The sequence below is a fragment of the Nuphar pumila genome, chromosome 2 (assembly GCF_984573655.1).
Source record: "Nuphar pumila chromosome 2, dmNupPumi1.hap1.1, whole genome shotgun sequence".
Lineage (NCBI taxonomy): Eukaryota > Viridiplantae > Streptophyta > Magnoliopsida > Nymphaeales > Nymphaeaceae > Nuphar > Nuphar pumila.
In genome coordinates this window covers 97,213,224-97,232,296 of record NC_143250.1, presented here as the reverse complement: position 1 = coordinate 97,232,296, position 19,073 = coordinate 97,213,224, and the positions used below count along the sequence as shown (strand labels likewise).

The 19,073-nt window shown below is 36.9% G+C and overlaps 1 protein-coding gene across 1 annotated transcript; it reads left to right on the top strand.

Annotated features, from left to right (window-relative positions):
• Positions 1-1,485: 1,485 nt before the first annotated feature.
• Positions 1,486-18,095, top strand: RECQI1 (RECQ helicase l1). Its single transcript, XM_089997927.1, has 10 exons — positions 1,486-1,597; positions 1,938-2,335; positions 10,799-11,062; positions 12,932-13,095; positions 14,466-14,562; positions 14,700-14,743; positions 14,877-14,991; positions 15,066-15,419; positions 15,520-15,744; positions 17,780-18,095. The coding sequence occupies exons 1-10, from the start codon at positions 1,486-1,488 to the stop codon at positions 17,885-17,887; spliced, it is 1,881 nt and encodes a 626-aa protein (XP_089854053.1). The 3' UTR covers positions 17,888-18,095.
• Positions 18,096-19,073: the final 978 nt, after the last annotated feature.

Below are 19,073 nucleotides of genomic sequence, written 5' to 3'. Positions count from 1 at the left end.
TCAACTACCTGAATGTCAGTACTGTGCCGCTAAGTTCAGCTGAAATAAGCTTGATAAGTGATTTATTATTATTATTATTTTACTTAGAGAAACCACCCTAAGATCATAGACCTAGTTGCACGGGCTCAGTTTGTTGGCTGTCCTGGCAACCTAAAACTCCGAGGGCTTACCCGTCACCCCTTGTGCAGTAGTGATGCTCGTGAGATTTGAACCAGGGCCCCAAACCCTGTACACCGAACCCCTTGAAGCTTGTGAATAATGCATGTACTTTAGATATATTTCTCATGCGATAAAGCGTGTATAGAGTGTAGAAAGAATGATAGAAGTAATTTGTTTGCAAGCAATAATTCTACAACGGGGTCCCTGCTTGTCTGGTAGGAGCAGCTAGTTTACGTCACTTTCTGTTGGGACGTTGCAGGTTAAAAACCCAATGTTATAGTTTGTGTAATGTATACCAGCTTGCCATTCAAAAAAAAAAAAAGTTTCTAGAAATAAAAGCTTGTTATGGGTCGGGATTTGAAACAGTAAAAAATTGTGAAACCTCCCATTTTCATCCTTAGCTGAGTGTTTATAACGTGCATGCTTTTCGTGGCAGGATCCACGTGTGGAGTGGGTCATAAAATCAGATATTCCAGATCTGGTTCTGTACTCATTGGACTGGGGTGCAAATGGACTGGACTTTGTTGGATACGTGTTTTGAATCTGACACTTTATTTTTAGATGTGGTTCTTAAAGTTAATTCTGAATGTGTATTCACATCGAATTTAAGCTTATATAATCCGACTTTTTGAAATCAGATCCAGGTTCATAGCGATGTTTTATGTTGGTCTAGATTTCAAATCTGGATAAAATCCATTAAGTTGGAACTTTTTACATGTAAAACCTTTGTTTCCAACCTTTTTTTTTTAAATGGAATCCAGCACTACCACACAAAGTTCCGATCATTATTCAACTCTACTACATCACATCTAATTAGGACCTGGACTGGGATTCTGGATCTTCTGCTTCACTTCTGGATTTTGATCTTCCATGATCCGGCCCATTCACACCCCTAATTTGGCACAGTAAGCCAGAGTTGAGCCTCGGATTCGGGGTTTACTACATCAAATCTAATTAGAACCTGGACTGGGATTGTGGATCTTCGGCTTCAGTTCTGGATTTTGATATTTCATGATCCGGCCCGTTGGCACCCCTAATTTGGCACAGTAAGCGGAGATGAGCCTCGGATCCGGGTTTGGATGCAAGGTTCGAAATGTAAAATTACTAAAGTCTTCTCAACTATTGTACAATATCACTTACCGTAAACGAGACGGATGACGTTTTTCTTTCCGTCAGTTTGGAACAAGGAAAAAGGTAATTATGGAATTTTAACTGCGTCAGTTTCCCGCGAGTTCTCTCCCTCCATTCTCGTATCTGCGTATAAATACGCATCCCTCTGCAACCTAAGAGAGAGAGAGAGAGAGAGAGAGAGAGAGAGAGAGAGAGATGAAGCACGATCTGGAGCTCGAGCGCGGTCGCCTCCTCAGCCTCGCTTTCGATTTCGGATTCGACGAAGAGATCGCCCGGCAATGCCTCGATCGAATGATCGATCTCTACGGTAATCGATCTCTCCCGTTCCGCACCGTCTTGATCATTTCATCCGTCTGGGTTCTGTGTGAATGAGTCTCTCTTTCACCCATTGATTCAATCGGAATATGGAAGGTTTGATGTCCGGTTTTCGGTTTTCCTCTTTTTGAGATTTCTTCTTTTCCTTCGATTTCTCCACGAGATTGCGAACATCGATCGCGAAAAGGATCATGAGATTGAGTCTATTGTTGACAGTTGCTTGGATGATTTGATTTTCGATTTGCTTTTTATGAATTCTGAGTTTCTATCGGTTCAGAGATTGCTTGGCTTTTTTATTCAACAGATTTTTGGTTGTTTATTTGGTTATTTAGGAGAGGATGGTAGGGAGTTTGTTACGGTGGAGCACTGTGGTGATGATTATCTGGCTGCACTGGCCGACTCTGTCCAACAGAAGGAGGACTATGACGATTTGGAAGCTATGGAGTACGAAACTTGTGGGGTTTTGGAGAATATTTTGGGGAGCGAATTTCAACATGATTATGATTATGGAACGGTTAACGTGATTTCATCGAACGACGCTGAGGATAGTCTTCAGAATGGTGGAGGTGTTTCGCGCTTGAGTACCGTTCAACAGGAATGTGTAGGAGTCGATTCCTCTAGTGACAATGAGGATCCGCTTCCCAGATTATTTGAACCTACATTTCCTCTTCGTGACCGTGGAAGTGGTGCTATGCCTAGAAGATTGGATGCCAATCCTTCGAATTTCAGTGTAAAGTCTCTTCTCCCAGATGAGTCGTTGCGTCTTGTGTTTGTTTTCGTGCATGGTCCTAGGCCACACGCTTGATTGTTTGGGATCTGACATATTGTCAAGCAAGGTACTCTAGGGATGATTGTAAGTCGTCTTTGTTTAAGCATTCATAATCGATTGAGGAGATATATGAAGCAGTATGGGTGTCTAATAAGCCTAAACACCGTGGGTTGAAAGATTCAACTTAGAGAATATATGATTCAGAACAATTGCTTGACGTCGAGACCAACAATTTCTTGGACTCCTTGAAATTAGGCATTTATCCTCATATTATCTTGGGGTCATCTTTAACTAATCATCCTTTAATCTTATATTGTTTTCTTGTTGTCTGATTCTTAACCTTTTGGTATTTGATTCTCTTCTTAGAGCTTCACCTCTTCTGTTTTTGCTTTATGATCCCTTTAATTGGATCAAGTTTTCTTCCTTTCTTTCTCTTAGATTGGGGTGTGATCAAGCCTTGTATACCAACAGAATTGTCGTTTAGCTTTCACTTTCTCTGTAGAGATAAGATCTTGAACCCTTTCTTATGTTGAGTGAAGTATCTGTTTTGATGAGTTGGTCTATTTGTTATGAGCCCGTTGGAGTTTGAATTGCTTATGCTACTGATGGTCTTTGACTGTTGAATTGATGATGCATCCTTCTTTTTCTTCCTTAGAACTGCATGATTATCTTTCACAAAAGCTTATGGTTTGATTTTTTGCACAACCAGGTGATGTAGTGATAATTCACTAGATTCCAAGCAAACCCCTTTGCAAAAAATCGGTGCTCTCATTCTTGTTTTATGATCTGATAATCATTTGATAACATTAAGCAGTGTTATTTTCATAATGCCAACATTCTGAAAATGTCATGATCTTTTTAAAGGATGATATTTGCCTAATTTTTATATCATTTGTATTTGCATTTGTTTATGTACAATATTTTCCTGAGATTTTTCTGAGAAAAACTCATTTTTTTTAAGTATTGCATGATTTTCCCTTGCTGATATTTTCCTGAGAATGAGATTTGTGACTATGGATAAAATGATTTGCCGTGTGACTGGTGAATATAGATTGGCTATTTGCACCAAGCGCTGAACTATTCTGCTACTTAACATCCACTTTTTAGACTTGGTTAACCTACCTATTAATGTCAGAGTTCCAGATTTGTTTCCTCAATCAATTACTCACATTCTTGCTGCAATTTCACTTTTGTAGTTCTTTTTGAAAGCATCAGAAAGTCAGAGCATGGTTTGATAAAGCAAAAGAGATTTCAATCTTTGGTTAAAGAATTTTCTGGAGACTCATTGTTGAATTCTTGAAGAAGGGAAAACTATAACTGTAATAAGATGAGACCAACAATTGAATCTTCAAATGATACACACAAAAGATCTCTCACACGAACCATGAAGGTTCATAAACAATACACACTCAAAAGAACCACTAGGGTTCATACAATATAACCAAAAAGGGTATGCAAACCAAATAGGAAATATAATCTTTATTCAAACAAGGAATCACCCTTACAAAAGACATGCACTACAAGGGGGAATAGCCCCATATATATAATACACAAAGAGGCTAACAAGATGGAGTCGTGCTCCCAATGGCTCCAAATAGAGTCGTTGGGAGTCCAATGACTCTCTAGTACACTTTACTTTTTGACTTTGGTAAAAAAGTAGAGGCTAGAAAAGTCCAAAAGTGAAAAGTCTAAAACTAGCCTAACTAGAATACATAACTAGAAGTAAAAAAAACTAAAAAGAGTTACATATTACATTATGATATACATTTTTTAACACTCTCCCTCAAACTTACTGTTGAATAACCGAAAGTTTGTTCAAGAGAAAGTGAAATCGAGGAGCAGCGAGAGGTTTGGTAAAGAAATCTGCCGGTTGATTTTTTGAGGAAACATAGGGAAGATCAATGGTGCCATGTAGAAATTTCTCTCGCACGTAGTAACAATCCATTTCAATATGCTTGGTGTGTTCGTGGAATGTTCGGTTGCTGGCAATATAAATAGAACTTTTGTTGTCGCAGCATAGTCTTGATGTTCTTGTACTTTCAACACCCATGTCATGAAGCAAGCACCTTAGCCAGACTACTTCCATAGTAGTTGTAGCCATTGCCTTGAACTCGGCTTCAGTTGACGAGAGAGAGACTTTTTGTTGCTTCTTACATATCCATGAAATCAATGATTCATTTAAAAATACACAAAAATTAGTAGTTGAGTGTCGATCATTGGGATCACCTCCTCAATCTGTATCAGTATAAGCAGTTGAATATAAGGAGAAAGAAGCAAATAAGAAAAGTTCTCTAAAAATGAAAGTTTTAATATATCCAATAATGCGTAAAATAGCTCCCATATGAACAGTTGTAAGAACATGATGAAATTGACTTGTTGTGTGGACAACTTGCGCAATGTCGGGTCTTGTAATAGAGAGATAAGACAATGCCTCGACCAAGTTGCTCTCCATCATCAATCTTCATTTTGATGTTTACAATTTTAGTAGTGTCAACCAGTTTTCCATCTGAGATACCAGACCTGTCAACAATATCCGAGGCAAATTTAGACTGAGTTAACAAATAACCTCTAGAAGAATAAGCAACTTCTATACCAAGAAAAAATTTTAAGAAACCCAAATCACTTGTTTCAAAATCTGTTTTGAGAATTTTTATAATATTGTCAACTCCTTGCTTATCACTTCCAGTGATGATTATGTCGTCTACATAAAGAAGAAGAATGATAATACCTGCATTAGAATTTTTAACAAACAAAGCTGTGTCAGTAAGGCAAGATTTAAAACCAAAATCAATCATAACTTGACTAAATTTATCATACAAAGCTTTTAGGGCTTATTTAAACCCATATAAAGCTTTATTTAATCAAAGAGCCTTTTCTTTTGGAATATTGATGCCAGGTGGTGGTTTCATATATACTTCTTCGTCTAGATTTTCATTAAGAAATGCATTTTTAACATCCATTTGATATATATGCCATTTCTTTGAAGACACTAGAGCTATCAGGATCCTAACTATTGTCATTCTAGCAACTGGAGCAAAAGTCTCCTATAGTCTATTCCATATTCTTAAGAATAGCCTTTGGCAACTAATCAGACTTTAAACCTTTCACTCTTGGTCTTAACTTTATACACCTATCGACAACCTATAGGTTTTTTTACCCAATGGAATATCTTGAACAATCCAAGTATTTCTTTTTCTAAAGCTTTTAATTCTATTGTCATTGCTTCAACCCATTCGGATTGTTCTTTTGCTTCATCATAGTTAGAGGGTTCTACGTAGGAGCGTATTAAAGCAATATAGACTTGGTATTTTGGTGAAAAAGACTCATATGACACAAATTTTCTTGAAACTTTAGACACTTTAGATGACTTTCTAGTTGACACTTGTTCCTATCCTTTAGTATATTTTTTGAGCGCACATGGTTTTTTCAAATTACCTCGCTTAGAGTATTGAATGCAATCTAGATGATCACTAAATGATTCTGTATTTGTTGTAACATGTTGCTCTTCTTGATTCTTATCTATATTACTTTCATCAATTTTCGAAATTAAGTCCAGCAGAAATGAATATTTATCTATTTCCTTAGAGTTCTCACTTTCAAAAAAACTTTCTTTTTCGAAGAAGGATACATTCCTTGATACATATAATTTTCTGGTTTTGGGATCAAAACATCTATAGCCTTTTTGATGACTTGCATATCCTAAAAAGGCACACAAGATAGCACGGGGGGAGAGTTTATCATTTTTGTCGAAAAAGATAAAACATTTGCACCCAAAAACTCTTAACCTAGAGTAATCTCAGATTTGTTTAAAAAGATTTTTAGAGATATATTGTTTAATGAAGAAGATGACATTCTGTTGATAAGGTAAACTGCAGTTAGAGCAAAGTTACCGGAAGCGCCTAGGTGCATGGGGAAGCGCGCTTCCCCAAAGCACGTTTTAGAAGTGCGAAACGTTGCGCTTTCGAAACGTGCAGGGAAGTGTACTTTTTTTGGGAAGCACACTTTCCAAAAATGGGAAGCGCGCTTCCCCTATGCTTCCCCCTCGCTTTCCCATTTTTTTTTATTTTTTCGCTTCCCCCATTGCTTTCGGTTCGCTTCCTAGGTCGCTTCCGGTTCACTTCCTAGGTTGCTTCCGAGACAATTTATAATTTTCTTCTATGTCATCCCATGCTTCCCGCTTCCTAAATTTTTGAAAGTGCCTTGCTTCTCGCTCCTGCTTCCTGTATCGCTTCCCGCTCCCGCTTCCCTGACTGGTAACTCTGAGTTAGAGTGGCTTTAACCCAAAAAATCTTTGGTACTTGATGTGTAATAAGTAAAGTTCTTGTTGTTTCTATAATATATCTATGATTTCTTTTTGCTAAACCCCTTTATTGAGGGGTATATGGGCATAATTTTTTATGCATAATGCCATATAGATTCAAATAATCTTTAAATTCTTTTGACGAAAAATCTCCTCCTGAATCAGTGCAGAAAATTGAAATATCATTCTTAAATTGTTTTTTAACTAGCTTATGAAATACTTGAAAGTGTGAGAAAACTTCAAATTTATGTTTAAGAAAATAGATCCAAGTATGTCTTGCAAAATCATCTACATAATACGTAAAGCTACATTCTGAAATAACAGGTGCGGGTCCCCATACATCCGAATGTATTAACTCAAGTGGTCATGAAGAGACAAAGGTTCTTTCTTGAAAAGATAATCTTTTCATTTTTTCAAGAATACATTTTTCACATGTAAGTGTTTCAAAATTACAAAAAAAAATAATCTTTGGAAAAATCTGGAGCTTGGATACACTAGGATGTCCAAGTCTCCTGTGCCATAAATTTAAGTCAATCTTTTGAACATTACAACATAATGTATTCTTGGGTATTTCCAAAAAATCTATGTAGTACAAGCCTCCTTCTCTGTGGCCTTTCTCAATCAGTTTCCCTGACTGGTGATTCTGCACTCGGCATCCACAAGAGGAGAAAGAAACATTACATCCATAGTCAGACAATCGAGAAACAAATAAAAGATTTAGGCTATGTCACACGGACTCGGCTCCAAGGTCGCCGCACCCGCGTCGACACGCACCGACACGGGTGCGGACACGGGTGCGGCTCGGACTCGGTCAACCCGACCCTGGGTGTGGTCAACGCACCCAGGGTCATTTTGGTCCATTTTTTGGAAAAAAAAATTTTTGAATTTTTTTTTTTAAAATTTTCTGGGCTACAGCTGTAAGGAAAAAAACCCATCACAACTAAAAAACCTGTACACTTTCAAGTTTTAAGTACAGAATGGGCACAACTCAAGTTTTTGTGGTTTTTTCCTGTATGAAGAAAGTGAATTATTACAGTGTATGAAGAAAGTGCCCAAAAGTGAATTATTCCTGTATGAAGAAAGTGTACAGAATGCCTTCACAACTCATCACCTGTCCCCTAATGGGCACAACTTTGACCGAGTCTTATATATATATATATATATATATATATTTTTTTTTTTATTTTTTTTTTAATATATATATAGCCGAGTCCCCGTGTCCAAATTTTTTGAAATTGCGCCGCACCCGTGTCGCACCCGCACCCGCACCCGCACCCATGTGACATAGGATTTAGGTTGAATTTACGTATATATCTAACTTGTCGAACGTAAAACCTTTTTGAGTTTTGAAAATATTTTTTCAAAATTTCCTATTCTTTTAATTTCAAGAGATGTTCCATCAGCGGTAAAAACATTTGACCCATTTGAGTTATGAAATTCGGATAACATATTAATATTCGGTGTCATATGAAAAGAAGCACCAAAATCAAGAAGCCAAAGAGATTTATTAGGATCGGAGATGCCAATAGAAGAGACGACGGCTCCAGTGGATGAAGATGCTTCTTTGAGTAGTGGTTGAAGAGCTTCCACCAATTGTGTTAAGGACATGCTTCCGATAGATGATTCACTTGATTCTTGAGGAGGTTCGACATAGGCAACCTTCTTTTCATATGGTTTCTTCAATTTTGGATAATAAGTCTTCACATGTCCTTGTTCTCGACAATAGTAACAAATCACTTTCCTTTTTTCAAACTCATTTCCATGTTTCTCATTATTTGTTCTTCCATAATTTAGAGGTTTGTATGTGCGAACATGGTTTCCCTGCTTAGATACGGCTAGAACCGAGTCATCATTACTTTTGATGATTCTTTTCTTGACATGAGTCATCAATTCTTCTATTGTGTCTTCTATTGAGGGAACCTTCCCTAGATGAAGAAGAATGGACTTAGTAGATTCAAATTCCGATCTTAGTCCATTAACAAATTGAAAAAAGTGTTCCGCATTTATTTGATTTTGGGGGAGTTCTATGTCTTGTGGGCAATGCCACTTTAGTTCAAGAAGAGCCAACTCTTCCCATAATTCGGACAAGCTATTATAGTATTCTCTAATGCTTTTGTCCTCTTGAACCATATTTCGAACTTGGTTTTGTAAATTGCACACATGTGCAATGTTTTTAGAGAATACATTCTCTTAAGATAGTCCCAAACATCATTAACATGTTCAAATTTTGCAAGACTTAAACACCTCTTGATATCCACGCTACTTGTGAGCCAAGACATAATCTTAGTGTGCCCCATTCTTCATTCCTTTCACTTTTTCTCGTAAGTGGTAATGACTTTAGTTTTTTCAACCTCCGTAAGAGGTATTTCTTTCTCACCTTCAATCTTTGTAAGAATTATTTTAGGTTCTAAATCGGTCCCATCCACTAATCCCCACAACCCCTTTCCCCATATAAGGTGCTTCATAATTGAAGCTCATGTAACATAGTTTGAATCATTGAGTTTAATGGGTTTAATGGTGACATTATCATGGTCATCCATTTTACAAGGTTTGGATAAATAACAAAGGAAAGAAAGAAGAGTAGAGGAGAAGAGAAGAAATAATATGCACTCCACCACAGATAGTGAGTATGAATGCGCCTCCAAGCTTTTGCACGATCACAATTTCACATACACTTGAAAAGAACATCACTTCTTTTCTAAACTTTGAATGGTACACTTCCCGATGCACCGAAAAGAATAGCTTGATCACTACTGATCTCTGATACTATGTAAGAAGATGAGACCAACAATCAAATCTTCAAATGATACACACAAAAGATCTCTCACACGAATCACGAAGGTTCATAAACAATACACACTCAAAAGAACCACTAGGGTTCATACAATATACCCAAAAAGGGTATTCAAACCAAATAGGAAATATAATCTTTATTCAAATAGGGAATCACCCTTACAAAAGACATGCATTACAAGGGGGAATAACCCAATATATATATAATACACAAAGAGGCTAACAAGAGGGAGTCGTTGGGCTCCCAACGGCTCCAAATAGAGCCGTTGGGAGTCCAACGACTCTCTAGTATACTTTACTTTTTGACTTTGGTCAAAAAGTAAAGAGGCTAGAAAAGTCCAAAAAATGAAAAGTCTAAAACTAGCCTAACTAGAATACATAACTAAAAGTAAAGAAACTAAAAAGAGTTACATATTACATTATGATATACATTTTTTAATAATAACTATCATAGTGTATGGTTATTCTTTCACAGATGTGCATTCTTGAATTGCAATCTTTTGTTGATTCTCATTCAAATCCTATTTGGACTCTTGATAGATGCTATGCCTAGAAGATTGGATGCCAATCCTTCGAAGATTGGATGCCAATTCTTTCACAGATGTGCATTCAAGAATATTAAGGTCTTGATCTTAGTATCTTATCGGAGATACTTTTACAAGTGTATGGTTATTCTTTCACAGATGTGCATTCTTGAATTGCAATCTTTTGTTGATTCTCATTCAAATCCTATTTGGACTCTTGTTGTAGGTTTAGGGAACTGAATTGACTTAATTTCTCTCATGAGTTTGTCCTATGTGTAGGACAAGTAGCAACACAACCAGAAAAATTTTGTTTGATGTGAACTTAAGTAGTGTATCTACATGATGATACTTGGTAGGTAAAAGTTAAGCTACTGTTTTAAAGGATTGGTACAAATTCAATGGATCTTCAAATTATGATCTCTCTGATGTATTCAAACTTTTTTTTTCAAGTAAAGAATATGTAGTTGACTGGAGGACACAAGTGTGGTGGATTTTTGACCTGTTGCTTCTTTATAAGATCAAAGCTTTCATCCCTATTACCATGCATTCTTTTAATGTTATCATTGAGAATTCAACGTTTGTATCCACAAGGCTTGAGAATTGTGCTCTTATCCTTACAGGCTTTAATTGAGAATCTGAGATTATATGTAATAAAATATTCAGGCAACATTATTTTGTTGGTGAATGTTCAATGGCTTTCAATTCTCCAGTTTCTATTTGGTATAAAAGATGGACTTACACTGTTTAAGACATCCACAATAGATGTTAAGAGCCATCTGATGGTCTTGCCTTGGTTTTGATGTTCAGAAAGTACCTGGTTCCAGACATATTAGTGCCTCAACTTCATCATTATCCTACCAAAAGTTGCATCCTAATACAGTCAGAGGAGAAGATGATACTCTCACATATGAGGAACTGCAAGCTTTAGATGATGCAGAATTAGCAAATGTTGTGATATTTGGGAATAAAATGTTTCGACCCCTACAGCATCAGGCTTGTAAGGCAGCTATGGCTGGTAAAGATTGCTTTATTCTTATGCCTACTGGAGGAGGCAAAAGTCTTTGCTACCAGGTATAGATCACTTTCATTCTTGCTTTCTATGACAACTTTATATATGTCTACATCACTCGTTTCTTTATCTTAACTATCTCTGGGCAAGTTTTCCACATCCTCTTTGATCTCAATGACATGACTATCTCACAGCTTTTTCTGGAGTGAAAAGCTTATGAAAATTACTGCCAAATGAATGTTGAATCTTGGAAGTCCTTGTTGCTTCATGATACTAGAGCCAATCTACTCGTGATTCATTAGTAGTTTTGAAATTTTTATTGGATATTGACTCACCACTTGTCTATGCACTTTCAGAATGGACTAGAGTTTGTCTCTTTCTCCATTACTTTTTCTTATGGTTGGAAGGCTAAGATTTACATCTCAATTGCCAGTTCAATAAGATATTAGCAGATTTTCTTTTGAGAGCACTTGCATTAAAGGGCATTGAAAATTTTAAAGGAGTTTACTTTTAACCATCAGCTCACACCATTGAAAGGAACCATTGATAAACCTAGGTTACATACAGGTTTAGCTTCAAAATCTTCCTTTGTCAGCCTTAAGGAGCAAAGCCATACAATCTTTTTAGCTGAGTCCCAATTTCTATTGTAAATATCTTTTATACTTGGGAAATCCTTTTTGAGCTGGATCAACACAACCAAGATGTCCAAGTCAGTCGAGACTGTGCTGTTGCCTTCTGCTGTTTTACAGATCGACGTGCTTGTCACGGATTTGGACTTTGGACTTTGTCTTGTCTTTGAATATCTGATTTCAAATCATGTCTTAGGCTTTGAACTTTGCTTTGTGTCTTGTCATTTTTTCCCACATTGCTCTTCCTTTCAGTTGGTACCCTTCTGCTGTACCATTTTTTAGCTTGTCTAAAACAGACAATCCTACGTGTCACCTGCTTGTGATTTATCTGATCAAGCTACCAAGATGCAGAATTACAAACTCAACTTCAAGACGAATGTCCTAGCTTTAATATTTATTATCGATTGATGACCTTTTCTTTTCTTCTTCTGTTTGTCAATAGACAAGTGGTGGATTATCATACTCCAATTATTGAAATTTTTTTATTCCTTCTGAAATTTGACTTCTGTGTAGATTTGCAGTCAGAATATGGATTGAGCACTAAAATTATGCTTACCAGATATAAATCCACTTCAAACTTTTGAATCTGTAACTGATCTATATTTCTACTGTTATATATCAGTTGGTATTTAGTAGTCCATGCATCATTTTGTTTTGATATGACTTTCTATTTCATTCTTGGAATGGAGCAATTTGGATTTTTTCCATGCTAATCATCAAACATGATGACTGTGATTGCTCAGTTTATCTTAAATGCACAAACTACTAACATGGCCCATTTGGACTATGGTCCATGTGAACAATAGAATATGCTCTAGCTGAGGACGAATATGGTGAGTTGATTCCTTTGTGTCAAATGCTGCTAGTACAGGTGTTTGTACTGGATGTTGATATTTCCAAGTGCTCTACTGAGAACAAAACTCAAGTACATATGACATCAAACATAGGCATTTACGACTAATAGCTAGGTGATATGCAGAACTAGTTCAGTTCACAGCTTCACATCAAGTGAATATCATATTTAATGGTCATCCAAAATTTAAATACCATATCTGATCTAGCCAATTTGAATGGCTAGGGTGATGCACGAGAAATAGTAGTTCCTCTGTCAAGTAAACGGCATTCATATCATGCAGGATATAGCAATTTGCTATACCTACTCCAAGGTGAGACAAATGCTATGTTCATATTTGTGAAAATCCATGCAATGCTCATGTAAGTTTTAAACCGATGGCCAATCTTCAGTGTAATTGCTTGTGTAGTTATTTTGACATTTTGTTTATTGCTTGTTGATACCTACAGCTTCCGGCTACTCTCTATCCAGGTGTCACAGTCGTTGTTTGCCCATTACTTTCACTTATTCAGGACCAGATTATTACTCTCAATGTCAAGTTTGGAATTGCAGCAACCTTCTTGAATTCTCAACAAACCACTTCTCAAGCAAGGGCAGTTATGCAAGAACTGAGGCAAGTATCTTTTTACATGCCAATTGTGTCACTAGGCTATTTTCCTTTAATTTCTGGTGACCTGCCCCAGCTTAAGTTCTTTGGTCATTTTTTCTCTCTTGTTATCTTTTCGGTTGTCAGAAATTTATGGGAGTTCTATGGGATATGCGTATGTATGATATTTTTCTTTAAGACTAAAAGAAACTTGATAAAAGGCAAAGTGGCTGTGACAAGGTGTCACAATCCCAGTATATCAAAGCATGTCGTATTGTGAAGGCCCCTCTATCTAAATACATGCACTGACACAGTATCCTGGCCCACAAAATGAATATCCTTTTGAAAGAGACCAATTATATATATTGGTGGTTCTACTTTTCCTTTAGAGGTTCAATTATTTTAGTATCTGCGAGCCTCACTAAGCTTACTCTGTTACCATGTCACTTTTGATAGAGTAAAGAGATTCTGAAAGATGGGGCAAGAAGTAAAGTTTGCTTGTGGTGACTACTGCTCATTTTCAAAACCCAAAGCACATCCATTTGCATGGTGATATTTTACAGCGTATGGGTTGTCAATATTATTGACTTGTGATAAACTAACAGTGCAAAGATGGTTGCATATGGTGAAGGTCCACTATTACCAATTTTCTTGGTGAAGGAACCTATCTAAAGCTCTACTGGGCACATATCATTTCTGAAATTTAATCAAATTAGCCTTCCTCTATCAATTTCCAGGCAATATCATCTTCTGCATATGGAGCAATTTACTGATGAATAGTTTTGAAGTTCCCATGGCCCTAAAAAGAGAAACCTAAAATAAAGGATTGAATGTATAGTCAATTTAGGTATTTCTTCTAACCAATTTTAGATCAACACATAATAAGGTAAGGTGTCTTTACACCAAGGATCACATGAATATTGCTCAGGATACAGAGATATGGTACAGGAGTAAAATGGAGTGTCTGTGCAGTATAGAATATTATAGATTTATAGGTTTTATCTATATGTTTACAGAATAGGAGAATAGGAGTTTTTCAGTATACAATTATTTCTGCAATCACTCGGGCAGTTCAAAGTATAATTTTAGGTGAAAATGCTGAATATTGTAAAGATAGTGCAATCTTAGGTGTGTTGCGCCACAAGTTAAACTGCAACTGGTGGCATTTTCCTTCTTGTTAGCAAGTAGGTAATTTAAGCATTAAAAATAGCTATATATTAATACCAACCTGCATGCCTATCGTGTATACTTATGTTTTGCACATTGCATGCTTACATGTGCACAGACAGGTACACATGCATGGAAGCAGATACATTGACACAGTGGAACTGAGAGCTATACTGCCTTTCTACTGGGCTTCTCATCATACTAAGAACTCCTTTTTCTCCTGTTTCCAGAAAATGTAAGCCATCATGCAAACTTTTGTACGTGACCCCTGAAAGAATCGCTGGAAACATCTCTTTTCTGGAAATATTGAGGTGCTTGCATGAGAAGGTGATTTCTCCATTTGACCAAACTTTCATTTGATAAATGGTCCATCATGGGTCACTTCAACTATCTCAAATTTGTGAACCCTTGATATCTTTGGAGAAGGTATGAATGAGAAGAAGCTAATGTCTATGTCATGGCAGGGGCAGTTAGCAAGGTTTGTCATTGATGAAGCACATTGTGTAAGGTAAGTCAATAACTCTGCATTTTTATTGCTTTTATAAAGATGATTGCGACGAGTGATTTTAAGAATGCATTTTTTAGCTGTTCAATAAATGAAATTAATATACTTGCTTTCATTCTCTTCTCATGGTCCACAGCCAGTGGGGGCATGATTTTCGCCCTGATTACAGAAAGCTAGGTTGCCTTAAGCAGGATTTTCCTCGAGTTCCTCTGATGGCTTTGACTGCAACTGCCACCCAAGTAGTTCGGAAGGTAGCTTTAGAATGTGGGTGTTCATTTTCTCTAGCTTGTTGGAATTGCCGTCTAATGCAAGAGATGCCATGCAGGACATAATGGATGCTTTGAAAATTCCCCATGCTTTGGTTCTCGAGACTAGCTTTGATAGACCAAACCTTACATATGAAGTTATTTGCAAAAGCAAAGATTCCTTGAAGCAGCTTGGTCAGTTAATCAGAACACGTTTTCAGGATGTGTGTGGAATCATTTACTGCCTCTCAAAAAATGAATGTGTTGATGTGTGCAACTATTTGAAAGATAAATTTCATGTAAAAATAGTTTATTACCATGCTGGGTTGGCTGCTCATCAGAGGGCTGCTGTTCAGAAGAAATGGCATTCAGGAGAAGTGCATGTTGTATGTGCTACCATTGCTTTTGGAATGGGGATAGATAAACCTGATGTTGTGAGTCAATACCTTTTTTACGTTCAAATTTCATATTCCTCTTTTTTTTTTTGTTGTTGTTTACTCTTCTTCCTTTACTGAAGAAAACATAATTATGCAGCGATTTGTCCTACACAATACACTGTCCAAATCAATTGAAAGCTATTATCAAGAATCAGGGAGAGCTGGCAGAGACAATCTTCCATCGACATGTATTGCCCTGTACCAGAAGAAAGATTTTAGTCGGGTTGTCTGCTTGCTGAGGAATGGACAAGGATGTAACACTGCAAGCTTTAGGACTGCTATGGCTCAAGCAAGGAAAATGCAGGCATATTGTGAGTTAAAGGTATCTTGCTTGACATCATGATTTCTATGCATGTAATGAGGATACAATTGTGTATATTTCTAGGTAATGAAATTTACTAGTGTTGAACTGTTCAACATGAAAGATGTGATCAACTCTGAGCTTCATGCTTCCTATGTCGTGTAGGGATCATGCTCAATTCGGATGGGGAAGCGACATCACTGATCAATGGCCATGCACCTGGTTTTGGGATATGCACTTGAGGCCATGTATGATGGTCCATTGGCTGTGATCTTTGGTGATGCACCCCTTGTTCAAAAGACAAATTGGGCCATAAGTTTGTGGCTGAATGAAAACTAATTTTTCTAGATGTACTAAAAAAGATGGTGATGCATTCATGGTTCAATGCTTGATAAAATTCTTAGATCCACAGGTGAAACTAGAACTGAATTGAAACAATTTATGTGTGGTGTAAGCAGAAGTCCATAAGATTGCAGTAAGTTGAATACATGTACACGTCCAAATAAACAAGCATAAAGCTAGACAATGCTCATAAATCATAATCTATGCACCCATATTGAACAATAAATATATATGCATGACCTGTTCAGTAGCTCAGAAGTCAGAAGTGCGTGCATGCAATCTAATATATAACTTAGTTCCTCGCTGATGGCCTTACTTCTTTTACCACCTTTTATAGAATCTGGGATCTCCTCCTTCCAAATGAGTCTATTTATAAGCCTTCCAACCATCTCAACATAAATGGTTGATACAAAGCTTTAATTTTTTTCTAAACACCTTTTATAGTAGTATCACTTTAATTTTTTCTGCACACCTTTCAGTTCTTTGTGCAGTTTTCTAGACGTGATGATTTGTTAGAGAAATTCCATCGGGCACTTTAATTTTTTCTCCTTCCAAATGAGTATCTATTTATAAGCCTTCCAACCATCTCAACGTAAATGATTGATACAAAGCTTTAATTTTTTTCTAAACACCTTTTTATAGTAGTATCACTTTAATTTTTTCTGCACACCTTTCAGTTCTTTGTACCGTGTTCTAGACTTGATGATTTGTTAGAGAAATTTCATGGGGCACTTTAATTTTTTCTCCTTCCAAATGAGTATCTATTTATAATCCTTCCAACCATCTCAACATAAATGATTGATACAAAGCTTTAATTTTTTCTGCACACCCTTCAGTTCTTTGTGCAGTGTTCTAGACGTGATGATTTGTTAGAGAAATTCTATGGGGCACTCAGTATCAAGGGATCTTATTTTCACCATGGCATACTTTCTGAAGGTGTTGTCATCATTGTGCTGCTTTCAGTGAAGGCAAAGTGGAAAATCATATAGTTCACAATGTATTTATGTTGATCCCAACCACCATGCAATTATGGTAGATCAATTGCAAATATGAACATCTTTATTCTGATTTGACCTCATAAGCCGTTGTTTCATCACTTGTCAGTGTGATGTTATGCAGATGAGAACTCAATTGATGGGATATTGCTTTGAAATTGTTTATGACCTTAGGTTAGCCTAGCAAAACCATTAACTTCACATCTTCAGCTTATACTCGACAGATAATTTTGATCTTATCATCATCATCATCATCAAAGGTGTTCAGAATGTTAGCTTGTAATTTTGTAAAAGATCACCATTAATGTTCTACTAGCATGAGCTTCCTGCTTTTGCATTATACCCAAAAATAATCATGAAAACTAGCTTGTTTCTGATTTGCTGAAATAGCCTTTGATCTAACATCTATATGATCCGGCTTCTTTTGTCAACTTTGGCTATGTCCTGCTTTGTCAGATTTTTTAGTATGTTGATTTTTAATTGAATACAGTATATATATATATATATATATATATATATATATATATATATATATATATCTTTGATAGTAGAATCGCCCATACTTTCACCATGGCCCTGTTCCTTTTCTGAGTAGAAAGATGCCTTCTATATGAGCATGTTTATTGGATAGTTTTCTACTGAATAAATGGTTGTTAGCATTAAGAAAGATGTGGACTGGCCGTCATTCTGAAGTCACTTATGACTTTTTTTCTTTGCAGACTGAGTGCAGGCGACAGGTACTGCTCCAACATTTTGATGAGCCTTATGATAGACATCGTTGTAAAACTGGTCCTAGTGCCTGCGATAACTGCCGCAAAATGTTCTGATTAAATGTGTATAATATAACAGGCTTTAATCTTGTTTTCTATGATCTACTTAACATGGATGACAATGCCCGAGATCAGATCTGCATGTGAAACCAACTACATGTCCAAGAGCCTGCATGCTCTTGCCCATCTGAAATCATTCATGCTTCCACCATGCAGGGGCGGCTCAAGAGAAGTTGAGGCCCTATTTTTTTTTTCATTGTACATAAAAATTCTATTATTTATTAAAGGGTTGCACTTTTTTTTCTTAAATTCTTAATATCCTCCCTATTTATTAATTGGGTTCATATATGTAATTCAATTGAAAGTCATGCGAGTGATCATATTGAATCTTGAAAGATGTAAAAAAATATATATACTAATTAGTAATTTCTATGATAATATAATATCAATGAAGAGGCCAGCTGGCCCTGGCACGATGGTCTCCTCAGACATGCCATGTGTATCAAATGATAGCATATTACGATCATTGATCGGTGATGAACATGTTTCCTTACTATGAAAAAAGCCCGTTTGCACCTGACACCAAATGGAGAGAGAGAGAGAGAATTGTTTAGAAAATGACAACTTTCATAGTGCTTGAACTTCTACAAACATGTGTATCTGAAGATTGCTTCCTACATATATTTAGCACGATCTGAACATATAGGCACTGACACGATAGGGAACAAGAAGTCAGTTGTCATGACAACCGACTAATGGAAATGAAACATCAACAGGCAAAATAAAATAATGGCATCCATTATCAATCTGCACTACCATCCATCATCACGTGAGGTTTCAAAACTGTTATATTCATATTGTTGCATGCAAAGGTCTGCATGTTGCATGGATGCCCATGCAATCAAAGAGATGAACTGGATCCCCCCTCGATCATGTCATTGCAACGGTTAACAGATTCCAGGCGCTGCAACCTCATCTGCTTGTAGAAGTTGGCGATGAACTCGTCAGCCTTCACACTGATCACCCGTGCATCATCTGGGTTCGAGTCGTCGCTCTCATCCAACTCCAGAAGGTTATCAGCTGAAGCGTAGCGGCTCTCCGGTTCGATTGACCACATCTCATCCTCATCATCTCCATCATCTGGTCGTGGCAACGGTGGGGGCGGCGGGTACACATTGTGCTTCTGCTCTAGCCCATAATTCTCCGTCACCGACAAATCTCCATTGATGTTATGGTGCAGTGG